Source organism: Lynx rufus, unplaced genomic scaffold (genome assembly GCF_022079265.1).
Source record: "Lynx rufus isolate CCGP_SWC_20201006 ecotype Redwood Valley unplaced genomic scaffold, mLynRuf1.p SCAF_50, whole genome shotgun sequence".
In the NCBI taxonomy this organism is placed as follows: Eukaryota; Metazoa; Chordata; class Mammalia; order Carnivora; family Felidae; genus Lynx; species Lynx rufus.
The window spans coordinates 86,958-100,363 of record NW_025814868.1 but is presented as its reverse complement, the minus strand read 5'-3'; the positions used below and the strand labels follow the sequence as shown (position 1 = coordinate 100,363).

General features: G+C 46.4%; 1 protein-coding gene across 2 annotated transcripts; it reads right to left on the bottom strand.

The window, feature by feature from the left end:
• Positions 1 to 485: 485 nt before the first annotated feature.
• On the bottom strand, positions 486 to 13,395 carry PSMD13 (proteasome 26S subunit, non-ATPase 13). 2 transcript variants are annotated; one of them, XM_047100598.1, is made up of 13 exons: positions 13,241 to 13,395; positions 11,342 to 11,420; positions 8,031 to 8,110; positions 7,891 to 7,946; positions 7,610 to 7,653; positions 7,334 to 7,420; positions 4,989 to 5,160; positions 3,940 to 4,019; positions 3,736 to 3,861; positions 2,127 to 2,189; positions 1,817 to 1,897; positions 1,513 to 1,629; positions 486 to 945 (listed from the first exon to the last, which is right to left on the bottom strand). In XM_047100598.1, exons 1-13 carry the CDS (start codon positions 13,333 to 13,335, stop codon positions 850 to 852), a joined length of 1,176 nt encoding a protein of 391 aa, XP_046956554.1. In that variant the 5' UTR covers positions 13,336 to 13,395; the 3' UTR covers positions 486 to 849. The 2 variants fall into 2 exon arrangements, with proteins under 2 accessions (XP_046956554.1, XP_046956555.1); XM_047100599.1 differs by having other exon boundaries at positions 8,031 to 8,065; positions 13,241 to 13,394.
• Positions 13,396 to 13,406: the final 11 nt, after the last annotated feature.

The following is a 13,406-nucleotide window of genomic DNA, read 5'->3' as shown; positions in this document are numbered from 1 at the left end:
GCTCTCGGTGATGTTCCTCAGCTTCCTGATTCCTGCAGGCTGGGTCTTACACCACCTGGAGAGCTACAAGAGAAGCTCGGCAGCATGAAGGCTCTGTGGTTCCAGCTCCAGGCACAGGATGAAAGATCGCATTAAACCCTTCCCTTCACCTAGTGGTCACTGGTGATTCTTCTTTGTGTACGAGCACCCCCGCCCCCCGCACACTCAGCACGGGGCTGAGGGCTGGCTGGGTGGGCATCGGGTGAACACCATGTCTGAGCCACAGCAGACAGGACTTGCTCTCTTGGCCACGGGGCCCACGGCCCTCTGCACCTGGCTCTGCCCTGTGCCCTGTGTGTGCAGAGACGCCCCTTGCCCAGGGCAGGAGTGGGGGGCCGAGGCCCACTCCCCACCGAGCCCTATCTCCCCCATCTCCTGCGTTTTAATCTCTCCAGGCCCAGGCTTGACATCAAAGCTAAGACCGAGGAAAAGAGAACCACAAAAAGGACAAAACAAGTGCGTTTATTACAGGAACATTCTCAAACGACACCAGAGATATTCACACAGGTGGATGGGATGGAGACGAACTTCTGAGTGGTGTCCCCACGCACTCAGGGTGGCGCCTTCTCGCTCCTCGGGGCACGTGCACGCTCACGCCTGCCTGGTCACCAGAGACTGGTGACCCCTCCCCACTGCGGGCTACAGGAGACCTCCACAAAGGAGGCTTCTATCTGTGGCCGCGCACCCCATCGGTGACAGTCCTGTTCTCACAGCAGGAAGAACAGTTCCCGTTCCACAAACACAACCCCACCCCCCACCCCCATTAAATGCAGATGGCCTCAGCTGCCACACACGGGCCAGGTGGGGGCGCTAGGTGAGGATGTCGTGGGCCTGGTGCTCCACCAGCATCTCCATGCTCCTGACGTCGGTGCACCAGAACTCCAGGCGGTCCTTCATGCCTGCGATCTGAGGCAAACCAGGACCACACGGTGTTAGGACACTTGGGAATCACAGCACCCGACGGGGCGGCTGTACGTTTCCAGCCAATTCTTTAGGGCAGCACTAACAAACAGGGCATCGGAGCTGGGAGAGTGGGCTACGTGAGACGGGCTTATCCCAGTCAATTCTTATCACCAGGACATTAAAAAAAACTTGCATGAAAGAAAACAGGCAAGAATAGAGGAAATCCACAGGATTAAATTTAAAGCAAATACGAACAAGATGGATCTGAGCTCAAACCACAGAACTAGGAACGCATTTGATCAGAGCACCAATTTGAAGATTAAAAGGCAGCATCAGCACAACCAGCCCTGTTATTACGATAAGCTTTTAAGTGCAGGGTTCAAACCCCAGGCTTGCACTAAATTAGGTTCTTTGAAAAACCCTCAGTCCCTACAGCAGTAAGATATTCTCTGAAATCCCTTTGTCAATACCGCTTTCTTCCTAAATGGCTGCCATCCAAGCGAAACTAAGACAGCACAGACACAATCCAAAACACCCACAAAGGTGAACTATGTATTCCAGTCACATTACCTGTTGCAAATCCAACACGCGGGGCTGCACCCAGGTCATGTGAACCCGCTTATCCACTTCATCAATACTGCCTTTCACCAGCCCCACTGAGAGCGCCTTCATCACCAGCAACTCCACCTGTGCAGAGAGGGGCTCGTGTAAGACACCCTGAGGCCTGCGAGTACACACCAGCCGGCCCTGAAATATGGGGGAACAAGACACTGTCTTTTGTGGTCTGGAGTCTAGGGAGCCGTGCTCACAGGAGCCCTGACCCGTCCAGGTAGCAGCTGTACCACTGGACCATCCAGAGTCCAACAACCTGTACCTCGTTCACGGTGATTTTAGCACTTTTGGCAATTTCTTCAAAAGTGAGTTGTCTGTGATTGGCAGGTCGTGTGAAAGTCATCTGAAAAAAAATTTTTGCTTGTTAACTACTTTTCCAAATAGAAATTGTCAGAGAACTGACTGATAGGAACGTTTTTGTCAATACTTGCTCTGAAAACCTAGATCTTATTAGTGAACCACACACTAAACTCTTCCTTTATGTTAGTCGTGTATCTCATTAAGAACACGCTTTCCACACTTAGCTTACGGCAGTCGTTCGCACAGCGAGCGGTTCCTGGGTGCCTGCTTACCTCCATGAGGCACAACAGCTGAATTTTCCTCAGAAGCTGGGCTTCGTTGGCTGCCAAGTCAGGCTGTAAAGTAGAAAGCATCAGTTACCCAACCTGGGCTTTGAAATTCTACAACAGAGCGAACACAAAGAATCTTTGCAGGTCCAAACACCTTACGCTGAAGATCACGGAGGCTCACTTTTCTTAGGAAACCATTAGAAGGTGCACCCCGGAAATGTCATGCTCCCACACAAGGCATTTACGAGGTTTACAGACACCAGGGGGCACCTGGTTTACAGACACCAGGTGACTTGGCACAAAGAAAGGCAGGGAAGGACCCATCCTGTGCCTGAGCAGGTCCAAGTGTACTGCCTGCTCCGTCAGCTCTGTGTAAGGGGAGCCTCTGAGGAACACACTCCTTACGCTCCAGGGGCTTGTTCTGAACTGAAAGAGCAGGTTATTAATTTATAATGAAAACCGGCCTTATCATGAGAACCATGCCCTCTGCATGACCTGTAGTCACCCTACAGGTAGGTCACAGGTCACTGCTGAGCACAGAGACAAGAAAGGAGAAGGGGTTACCGGATTCAAACATTTAGGAACTCACACCCCAACACAGGCAGAGCCAGCAGGGAACTGGACAGGTCAGGCTTTTCAGAAAGAGCCCACTCGCCCCAGATGGGCTCTTGCTGCCTAGACAGGTGCCGCAGGCACACGGCTCTAGTTTTCTTAACTTTCTACGGCTAGCCATCTTTCTTTCCAAGCGGCACAATTTTTTCTTTCAGAGATCAAAATACAGACTACAGTTAGGATCGACTGGACTTGCTTTCTGCCTCTTCACAGTCCGTTTGTATCTACTCGGCTCTGTTATGTGTGAATTCTACAAGTTTATTTTGAACTTTGAGAAAACTGAAGCTTTAGAAAAGTACGAACAGTAATACAACCATGATCCCTATCACTATGAACATTTTAGTAATTTTCCTTCTCACAGTTTCATTTGAAAAAGAATAAACTTACTATTAAAGCTCAGGTCCTTGTTAAACACCTCTCCTCCCTAATTCACACCTCCCAGAGGCTCCACTCCTTGCCCGGCGCCCTCTCCCCTGCTACCTCTTTTCCTCTGCATTGATTGCCCCGCCATCCCCTGCACTGACCCCTTCCTCCCATCAACTGCTTCTGCCCTGCGCAGACCGTCCTGCCTTTCCTCACCCTGGGCTCTCCCCGACTCTCATCATTCACTCACTTGAGCCTCACATACCCTACTGCAATTCAGCAACATGCTAAAAGCTTCCTTTTCCTCTGCTGAATATACTCTTCTCATATTCTTCCCTTGGCTAAATTCCACTCACACCTAAGGTCAGACACAGAGCATGGCTTCTTTGGGGCAGTCCTCTGTGATAGCCCGTTCACCCAGATGACACTCCCCTATTCTATCAGAGTAGCTGAGTTACTACTCTAACTAGCCACTTAACCATCTGCTCTATGAGAGCAAGACTGGCTCGTCTTAGTCTCCTGTCTCCCCAGCGGCTGGCGTGTAGAAGGTGCAAGTCAACATCTGTTAAATAAACAGACGCAAGGAAGGAGAGCCAGGAGCATGTAGGAGTGCTCAGCCGTCCTTCCCATGGCTGACCTGCTGGCCCCAGGAGGTCTTCAGGGTCTGGAATCTCTCTACGTTGCCACTGTTAAAGGCATAAAGGGTGTCAATCAGCCACTGGCGGTCGGTGTTCCTCAGTGATTCCAGCACAGGGTGCATGAGCTGTGAGGACGAGACAGTTAGCTGGCAAAGAAATCAGTCTCCCCCTTGTTAAGAAATCTGTGACCAGGGTCCACTTACGAGTTCTCCAAAGTTAAAAACTCCCTCGCCAAGAAGTCCTGCTAGTCCCAGCGTGAAAGCTCTCTCCTGCTGCTCAGACACTACGGCAACAACACATCTCCAGTGACACCCCAGTTACAAGAATCAGTCCTGCTTGGCTTTAAAACTCTCATAAAAAAGAAACCATTCCCTGTAATGGTTATATCACAAAGCCTTAACGTTAGTCGTCTCTTTTAAAGTACCGTATCAACTCAAGTTATACCTGGAACCGCATACACAGGTTTTGTGGGAAAGACATTCATTCACTTATTTCTACCTAAATAAGTGAATCGATTTACATTTTCAGCTCATCTACTTCCTGGAGTAGCAGGTTCCTTATACCTCTTGTTTCCTATGGAAGTGATACCTCTCATTTATCTGAAAGTCCCCTCATTCAGCCTCTTTTCAGACTACAATCTTCCTTTCCCATACAACAACTCCCTATTCTCTTGACCACATTAGCTGTGCTTTCCAATATATTTTTCTTGAGCTGCAGGAACTGCATCTAAAAACTGCACTAACATCTTTAGGCGTCGCTGGTCTCCACAGCTTCAATGGTGTACTGTGAGAAACACCCAAGAGGCTCAAATTTCTTCTTTAAACACATACTCCTCGCACTTTCCCCAAAACTCATTGTTCATTTTGCTTTGCAAGTGATTTTCGTAAGTAAGTTACTCCCCTGGGTCTTGTGCGGTTTTTGGAACACGACTCTCAGGTACAGGGTGGCGGCGCGCCCTTCGTGCTGTAGGGGTCGAGGGACTTGCATCGCTGCGCTTCTCACCAAGGCCTCTGACTCAGAGAGCCGGGAAGACTGGGGAAGGGACGGTGAAGGGCTATAGGGTGCAGGCTCATCTCAACTCAACGCTGAAGGCAGACACCTGTAAAAACTAACGCTCTCATGGCTCTTTCCAGCCTATCACCACGTGGGCTTTCCTCAACAAGGGATAGATACACTGGAGGAATTTCTGAGGCCTGCTACCACGCCCCGAGAGTGAGCTCCCATGACACGGACTCTAACGGCCCCATGTTACCTGGAAGATCCTTGATGTCGACACAGCCTAGAAACCGCAGAGCATCTTTGTAGTAGGATGCGTGGTTTCCGATTGTTTGATAGTATTTACTAGAGAGATCGTAGAAACGACTGTGAACTGATGTCACGCCAGGAAGGTTGTTGAGCATCTCTTCAACGTCTTCAATTGTCTCCTACGTGCAGGAAACAAGATCACCTTTCTTTGTAACTTAAGACATTTTTAAAGAAATGTATGACAAGATGAAAAGCATAAGCCACAAAGATCGATAGATTTGAGTACATTAAAATGGAAAACTTCAGTTCACCTAAAACACAGAAAAAAGAACAAAGACAAGCTATAGACTGGGAAAAGATATTTACTGCACGCGAAACCCACGAGGGCATATGGCCAAAGTTATATAAAGAACTCTTACGAAACAACAAGTGGCAAGCAACACAGAAAAAATGAGCAAAAGAAAAGATGTTAATGGCAATTTACAGAAGTGGAGACATGAATGGAGTGGTCAATAAACTACCAGCAATCAAGAAATGCAAATTAAACCCCCAATGAGATGGCATTTCACCTCCATCAGATCGCCAAGAATTAAGTGGTCTGAAAATACCAAGTGTCGAAGATACGGAGCTCTGCAAGTGCTCGTACGGTGCTAGGGGAGTGTGAGCTATCTTGGAGAAAAGTTTGGCAACATCTAGTAAAAGTGGAGGGTATACACCTTATACCTGTAGCCTCACCTCCAGGCATATGTCCCGGTGAGATTCTGCCCATGTACACAAGGAACCAGGCATAGAAATGCTGATAATTAACATCACTATTCGCAGTAGAAAAGAGAACCTTGAATCCCTTCCATAGGAAGGAGACTGGATATGCAGGCTATGAGACAGTTACACAGTGAGGTACCAAACAGTAAAAATGAATTGGTCCCAGGCACCAACACGATGACTCAAACCTCACACTGAGCCACCAACTGAAAACAATACTACACATCACTTAGACCTGCACATCCCCATCTAGTGAGCATCAGGAAACACACAAGTACGAGGAACACCAAGCACGTGTGCGGGAGCACTGCTGGTGCAGAAGCGTGCACGGGGGCCCAGCAGCTCCATTCCCAGGTTGCTTCACTCCCTGGCTGGGCAGGGCACGTGGATGCCCACGACAGCATTCTTTATAGTACTTTATGGATTTCAACACGCCTTAAATATTTCCAAGCAAAATGTAGTAAGTATGAATGCAGGCTAGGACTGGGCAGGAATAAGAAACAGTAAGTACAGGGACACCTGGGTGGCTCAGTCGGTTAAGCCTCCGACTTCGGCTCAGGTCACAATCTTGCGGCTCGTGGGTTCGAGCCCCGCATCGGGCTCTGTGCTGACAGCTCAGAGCCTGGAACCTGCTTCAGATTCTGTGTCTCCCTCTCTCTCTGCCCCTCCCCTGCTCACTCTCTGTCTCTCAATAATAAATAAACATTGAAAAAAATTAAAAAAAACAAAACAAAACAATAAGTAGTATTATTTTAGGGCAATGAGAACATTAACACTTACCCTGATATTTTCTTTAATATTATGGTTACCAAAAAACCCCAAACCAAGACCAAAATAAACACATGTAGTCTCTGGTTCAACAAAGAGGACTGACAACATAAGTTGGTCTTACTGCCACTCCTATCCACATCTGTCTCCCAAAAAGCACTAAAATTAAAATAAAAAAGAGACGGGAAACTTAACAATGATGAGGAGGCAGAGAGGGTGGAGGAGCAGCGTACGATATGACCTGTCATGGTAAGTGGGCCGACACCCGGATAGTGAGAACCTGGGTGCCGGGGACAGTCTGAGGCTGTCTGGATGCGTCCTGCTGATGGCTGTGCTCACCCAGGACAGTGCTCTTTCAAGGGGAACAGGCCTCGTACCAGCAAGTTACCCTCAATAGTTTTGAAAAACAAAAACTACACACACAGAGTAATAGGGCAAAGAAGTGAAATGTCCACAATGGGAGTGTGAGGGAGGGGTATAGGAAAGTTCTTTGTGCTATTTTTGCAACTTTTCTAGAATTTAAAGTTACTTTAAAAGTTAAAATGGAAAAAAAGGATTTTTCTCCTATAGCTCCAAACAACTTTTTATTTATTTATTTTAAATGTTTAATTTTTGAGAGAAGGTGAGCACAGCAGGGACAGAAAGAGAGGGAGACAGAGGATCCAAAGCAGGCTCCGTGCTTTTAGCAGACAGCCCGATGCGGGGCTCAGGCTCACGAACCATGAGACCTGAGCCCAAGTCGGACGCTCAACCGACTGAGCCACCCTGGTGCCCTTCTAAACAACTTTTTAAACCCAAGGGAATCTCTTATGGCAACCTTACCTTTGTAACCTGTAGGTCCCCGATGTTTAATTTCAGAGCTCCGATTGCGGTTTTACACAGGATCACTGCCTCATCACTGCTTTTCACCTGAAGACGTCAGAAACAAAAGAACCTGAGAAGTGTGGGCAGGAGACTAACAAAGCAAGGCCATCTGCGTACTGGCTTAACTGACATGATCAGAGACACAGCAGTCTCTAAAAGGTGTGCACAGCGACCACAGACACAAGCTGTAAGTCACACGTATTCTAAAAGTCTTGGCCCAGGCTTCACATTTACCTTTTCACGAGTCTTTTCCAGAAAAGTAAGAGCCACATTGGGATCTAGAAAAGGCAGAACAATGTCAGAAGAACCACCATCATAGTATCTTTAGAGACCGGTTCCTACCAGTGAGGACACTTAGGTAGGACAACCTTTAGGGTTAGACCATAACTATAATAAAAACCTAACTTAGAATCTGGTATTTTCTATCAAAATGTAAAAGTTCAATTAACTTACATTTCAAAATAATTTGAATTACCACTTGGATCTGCTCCTTTATGAAATAAAGTCAGACTCACCAGTCATCTGTCTAACTACATGAAGAATGATTTCTACCAGGGACAAAGGATTCACCCTGAAATAAAAACCACCGGTTTTTGAGTGTCAGTAGTATCAATGTTTCCATGTTCAAAGTCAAAAACTGACAAAGGTATTTTACCTGTGTTCAAATTCACTGATGAAGTTTTCATAAAGCTGTGGAACCAAAACATGCAGAGTAATTACAGGATGTCTTTCATTCTGCAAAATCAAACAACCAAAATGCCCACCATATAGCAGGCGTTGCAGAAATGTTTGCGAGTTGATAGGAGACCCATATTTGGGCTTATTAATCACGAATGGATTACTGAAAACAGCTGTGCTTTTTTTTTGGAATTAGATACCTGACCTATAAGGATCTCATAAAGACCAATTCCTAGATTCTTTCTCCAAAGTACTCTAAGCAAAACAAACTATCTGTTTAAAAGATTCACTAACTTTCAGATTTTAGAAGATTTTAGGCTATATTGCCAAATTTACAAGCCATTCAGCAAACACTTGATCACTTACTCAGACCTTTTGCCAGGTACTGCAAACACAGAATATGTAAAATAAAAGACAGGCTTTCAAGGATTTCTGGCTGAGGAGAGCAGACTCATAAACAAAGAACTGGCAATATTGTGAGTTTACAAGCGAGGAAAAAAACAGCACACAGGTGGACCAACCCAAAGGAGAGGTTCCAAAAGTTATTCCAGAAATGGTGATAACTGAGTTTTAGGGAAGGAAGAGCAGTTAGACAGGTGAACAGATTTGGTACGGGGGAGGAGGCAGTTGGGAGAACATTCCAGCAGGAACAAACGTGTAGAAGCACTGAAGAAAACACTGCGCATGTGTTAGCAGCACTCTGATGGACACAGAATGGAAGGCACTGGGGCTTGTCCTTGCCCTGAGGTCAAACCTGAACCAGTGGAAACACATGATCACACTTCTGCTTTATAACAAGACTGGGGGGAAGGCGGGGGGAGGGAGGGAACAGAGTGAGGGAGCAACGGCAGTTAGGGTGGACAGAGGGTCTGAGAGGTTTGCTGGTCACAGGGAAGGGGAGCTAAATGACTTCTGAGCTATGGCTGGGTAACTGGGCAAACGGAGCACCCCATGTGGGCAAAGTGGGAAGAGGGAGCCTCAAGATGAGGTCAACTTGGAGAAGTAGAGTCCACAGTTCCTCTGGGTTATGAAGACAGAAAGATGGAAATGTCCCCGTGAAAGAAAATGTGGGTATATGCCCACACACTGTGGGATATTATTCAGCCATAAAAAGAAGGAAATCCTGCCATTTGTGACAACATGAATGAAACTGGAGGGTGTTTTGCTTAGTGAAATAAATTAGAGACAAATACTGTATGACCCACTTCTAAGTGGAATATTAAAAAACTGACCTCATAGATACAGAGAACAGATTGGTGGTTGACAGAGGCAGGGGGTCGGGGGGTGCAAGAAATGGGTGTGAAGGTGGTCAAAAGGTACAAACTTCCAGTTATAAGAGAATTCCTGGGGATATAACTTATAGTATTGTAACTATAGTTAACAACACTGTGTTGTACGTTTGGAAGTTACTAAGAAAAGCAGATCATAACAGTAGCCATCACATGGGGTGCCTGGGTGGCTCAGCAGGTTGAGCATCTAACTCTCGATTTTGGCTTAGGTCTTGATCTCACAGTTTGTGGAATCGAGCCCCGTGTCAGGCTGTGTGCTGATAGCGTGCAGCCGGCGTGGGGTTCTCTCCCTCTTTCTGCCCCTTCCTCGCTTGTGCTCTCTCACTCTCAAAGTAAATAAACTTAAAAACTGTCATCACAAGGAGAAAAAAAGTGTGAGATGGATGTTTAGTAGACTCACTGTGGTTATTTTCCATATAAACATATACCAAATCATTACGTTGTATACCTTAATAATGAAGAGAAATATGCCAATTATTTCTCAATAAAACCTGGTGCGGGGGGTTATGTGTGTGTGGGTGGGAAATGTCCCTGAAGCAGCCAGTGAGTTATTTAAATCTGGCACCCAGCAAAGAGCCATTTAAATAAAATGGCTTTTTCATTACAAAGGACTATTTTAAAGATATCTTCTCCAATAAGAGAGTATTTTCAACTTTTCTGATACCCATTTTAATTTATGGAATTACCTAAACCACAAACCCCTCCAAAGAAAAAAGAAACTCAAAATTACTACTGGTGACTGCAAATTCATGAATACTATCTCTCTGAAAGTTAGCTGGGCTGGGTCCCAACAATTTTTAAAGGTTTACTTGCCCACTGAAATAGTAAACTCAAATCTGCTGACCTAAGTGTTACGTTACCATGGGGTTGAGGAAATATTTTGCTCCGGGTAGAAAGTGATTTAAAGACAAGAAAGCAAAGGTTGGAGAGGAATAATCATGAATGTCCATTGCTATGATATAGAACCTTAGGAAACAAATTGTAAGATAGCTCTAATTTATCATTTTTTCCACATAATCCAGAAGACAGAATGCCAAGCAAAATCTTTAGGTTTACAGATGAATATAAGTTCCTTTGAGTAGTAAAATGTCCAATTGGCAGATATAAAACACAGGAAAATCTTTAGATCCCCAGTCGTGGAGTAAGAAGGTGGTAAGCTTCACTGTAAACACATATAAAGTAATGTATCCAGGGCAAATAACTCAAGTTATCACGAACTACCTTTTGGTTTCCATGCAGGCATAAATCTCGGATTCTTTCAGAATCCAAGAGAAAGGCATCAAAGAGAAAGATGTCAGCGAGAGATTTCCAAGAGGAAGAAACTACCAGTGAACAACTGGTGGGGGTTTGTCAGGGAGTGTGGGGAAGGCTGGGGCAGAGAATATTTTTCTTTCCTTTTTCTGTTGTCAAATGCTAAAAGTGCTACACTACAGAGGATTCCCCCCAAACCTCCCCACCTCCAAGTGAAGCAGGAAAGGGGCTCGATCTTCCACACTACCCAAGAGAAAGCCTCTGGGCAAGCAAGCAGAATCAGTGGGAGTGGAGGAAGAGGTGCGATCAACCGTTACCCGTAAGATTCCTGCGGTTATCTTCCACTACGTCCTACCCTACCCCCCAAATGATTCTGAACTTTCTATTTCTGAATAAGTTTCCAAACGCACAGTAAGATACAGGGCATGCTATGCTATAAGACGGCATTTCAAGCTGGGATTTCAGAAGAAGCGAGACTGTGTTTGAAGCCTCTTCTACCACTTGTTAGCTGTGATATCTGGCAAATCACTCAATCCCTTAGTGTTAGCTTCTACATCAAGTAAGTAGGATTATCTCCCAAGTTGTCACGAGGAATAAACAAGTAAACGTACAAAGTCCTTATGAGACTACCCGACGTACAGTGCCTGCTGAATAGTTATAGTGTGTTATTACTACAAAGCCCACCTATTATTTTTGAAAGTCCTTGAGCAAGTTTATATAGTCTGACCTAGCATGGCAGATCATTTACCTTAATGAGGCCATCTCCTTGGGCAAAGCATGGGTCCTGCACAAAATCAAGCACCTGAAGTGTCAGTTGATGCCACAACCTGAAAAACATAAGGCTCTTAAGACCTATGAACCAATATCCAGTCACAGACACCTTCAGCCTTGATGGTCCTATCACATAACACATATTAACTGGTTTCTATTTGTAACAGGAAGACAGCTAACACAGATGCTACTAAACCTGAGTTCTTCTCTTGGTTCTGCTGTTCAGTGGTGATGTCACCCTGGAGAATATCTTAGATTACCTCAAAGAGTTATTGTGAGCTTTGACTGAAAACAAGAATTTGGGATCACACACATATAAGCTGAAATCCTGGCTCTTCTACTTAGTAGTTGAGCATCTCAGGGAAGGAGTTTAGGTGAAATTGTTTCCTCTCTTGTAAATGGGATGAATGAAGGATTAAATGGGCAACTGAAGGGCACCTGAGTGGCTCAGCTGATTAAGCATCCGACTCTGGATTTCGGCTCAGGTCATGATCTCAGGGTTCCTGAGTTCAAGCATCACATTGGGCTCTGTGCTGACAATACAGAGCCTGCTTGGGATTCTCTCTCTTTCCTTCTCCCTCTGTTCCTCCCCCGCTTGTGTTCTCTCTCTCTCTCTCAAAATAAATAAGGGGCGCCTGGGTGGCGCAGTCGGTTAAGCGTCCGACTTCAGCCAGGTCACGATCTCGTGGTCCGGGAGTTCGAGCCCCGCGTCAGGCTCTGGGCTGATGGCTCAGAGCCTGGAGCCTGTTTCCGATTCTGTGTCTCCCTCTCTCTCTGACCCTCCCCGTTCATGCTCTGTCTCTCTCTGTCCCAAAAATAAATAAACGTTGAAAAAAAAAATTTAAAAATAAATAAACTTAAAAAAAATTAAAAAAGCAAATGGACAAATCAATAAACCCTCTGGAAAAACGACAGTACATTCGAAACCAAACTCTAATTTTTAAGAATGCACAAAAAAAAAAGAAAAAAGGAAAAAAGAAAAAAAAAGCTTTGAAAAATACAAAGTGCAATTATTTGCCAAACACTAAGAATTTTCTCTCAAAAACGCTAATAGCAGAAGGCCACTGAACATCATGCAAACATGTATTCATTTTCTACGTAAAAGGCATTATGCTCAACGCTAGGATTCTTAACAGGGAAGTTATCACAGCAAGTGTGCTCTCCTGTGGAACAATGCTAGCAAATTATTGTAGCCACTTAAGAGGTCAGTGCTGAGCAACAGAGAATTTGTCATAAAACTCATCTCGTTATAAAACTCAAACTCAGAGCTCTTCTTAGGGGCACAAAGCCCAAGATGAAGTGCAATGGCAAGTAGGAACCGGGAGTGGGGAGAAGCGGCTGAAAGCAGAGTGTAACCACTTGCAGAATCAAAAGGGGAAAAAACTAAAAGTGCACTTGTTTCTGGTTTATCCGCTGCAGACCGCTGAAAAACGGCACGGAGGCCGTCGACTATACGGGGCAAGTGCAAGACACCAGGATCTGTTATTCGGCACGGATGGCAGCCTGACCCTGAAACGGTGTTTGCTTGTTTGACTGGAATCAAGGGCGGAAAGCCTTCAAAGCCCTGAACCCTTTTCATAAGAGCAGGGGAAGGGAGTTCAGAAACCCAAGTCCCAGCCCCTGAGTCAGGAAGGCAGGGAACCCTAGGCCCCAACACTGTGCCTATGGCTCTGCTCCTCAGTCCTCGGGGGCTGTCACCCCGTCTTCCTCCACAGCCTTGCCGCCCCGGGCTCCTCGGCGCACCTCCCCGGCCTAGCCTGCCCCCACTCTCCCCACACGGGTCTGGGCACCCTAAGTCCACAAGGTCCCGCCCCTCCCCGGCAGCCCCCTCGCTCTCCCAGCACTGGGGCCCGGGGCCCCTCGGCTGGGCGCTCACTTCTTCGTGTAGAGCTCCTCCAGACGGTGCCACACGGCGGCCTGGCCGGGCCCGGAGCTCTGGCTCTGCTGCAGAAAGCCAGGTACGTCCTTCATGACGGCAGGAAGACCCTGGGACAGCCGCACTTCGGAGGTGTCAGCGCCGCGGGGATGGCCACCGGAAATGC

What these genes read in the sequence shown, in the direction of transcription:
- PSMD13 (XM_047100598.1), bottom strand. Translation starts at nt 13,335, where the DNA reads ATGAAGGACGTACCTGGCTTTCTGCAGCAGAGCCAGAGCTCCGGGCCC. An exon ending in GAGGAGCTCTACACGAAGAA is followed by an intron (nt 11,421 to 13,240) that starts GTGAGCGCCCAG and finishes TATGTTTTTCAG; the next exon opens with GTTGTGGCATCAACTGACAC. An exon ending in ATCAGTGAATTTGAACACAG is followed by an intron (nt 7,947 to 8,030) that starts GTAAAATACCTT and finishes TTTTTATTTCAG; the next exon opens with GGTGAATCCTTTGTCCCTGG.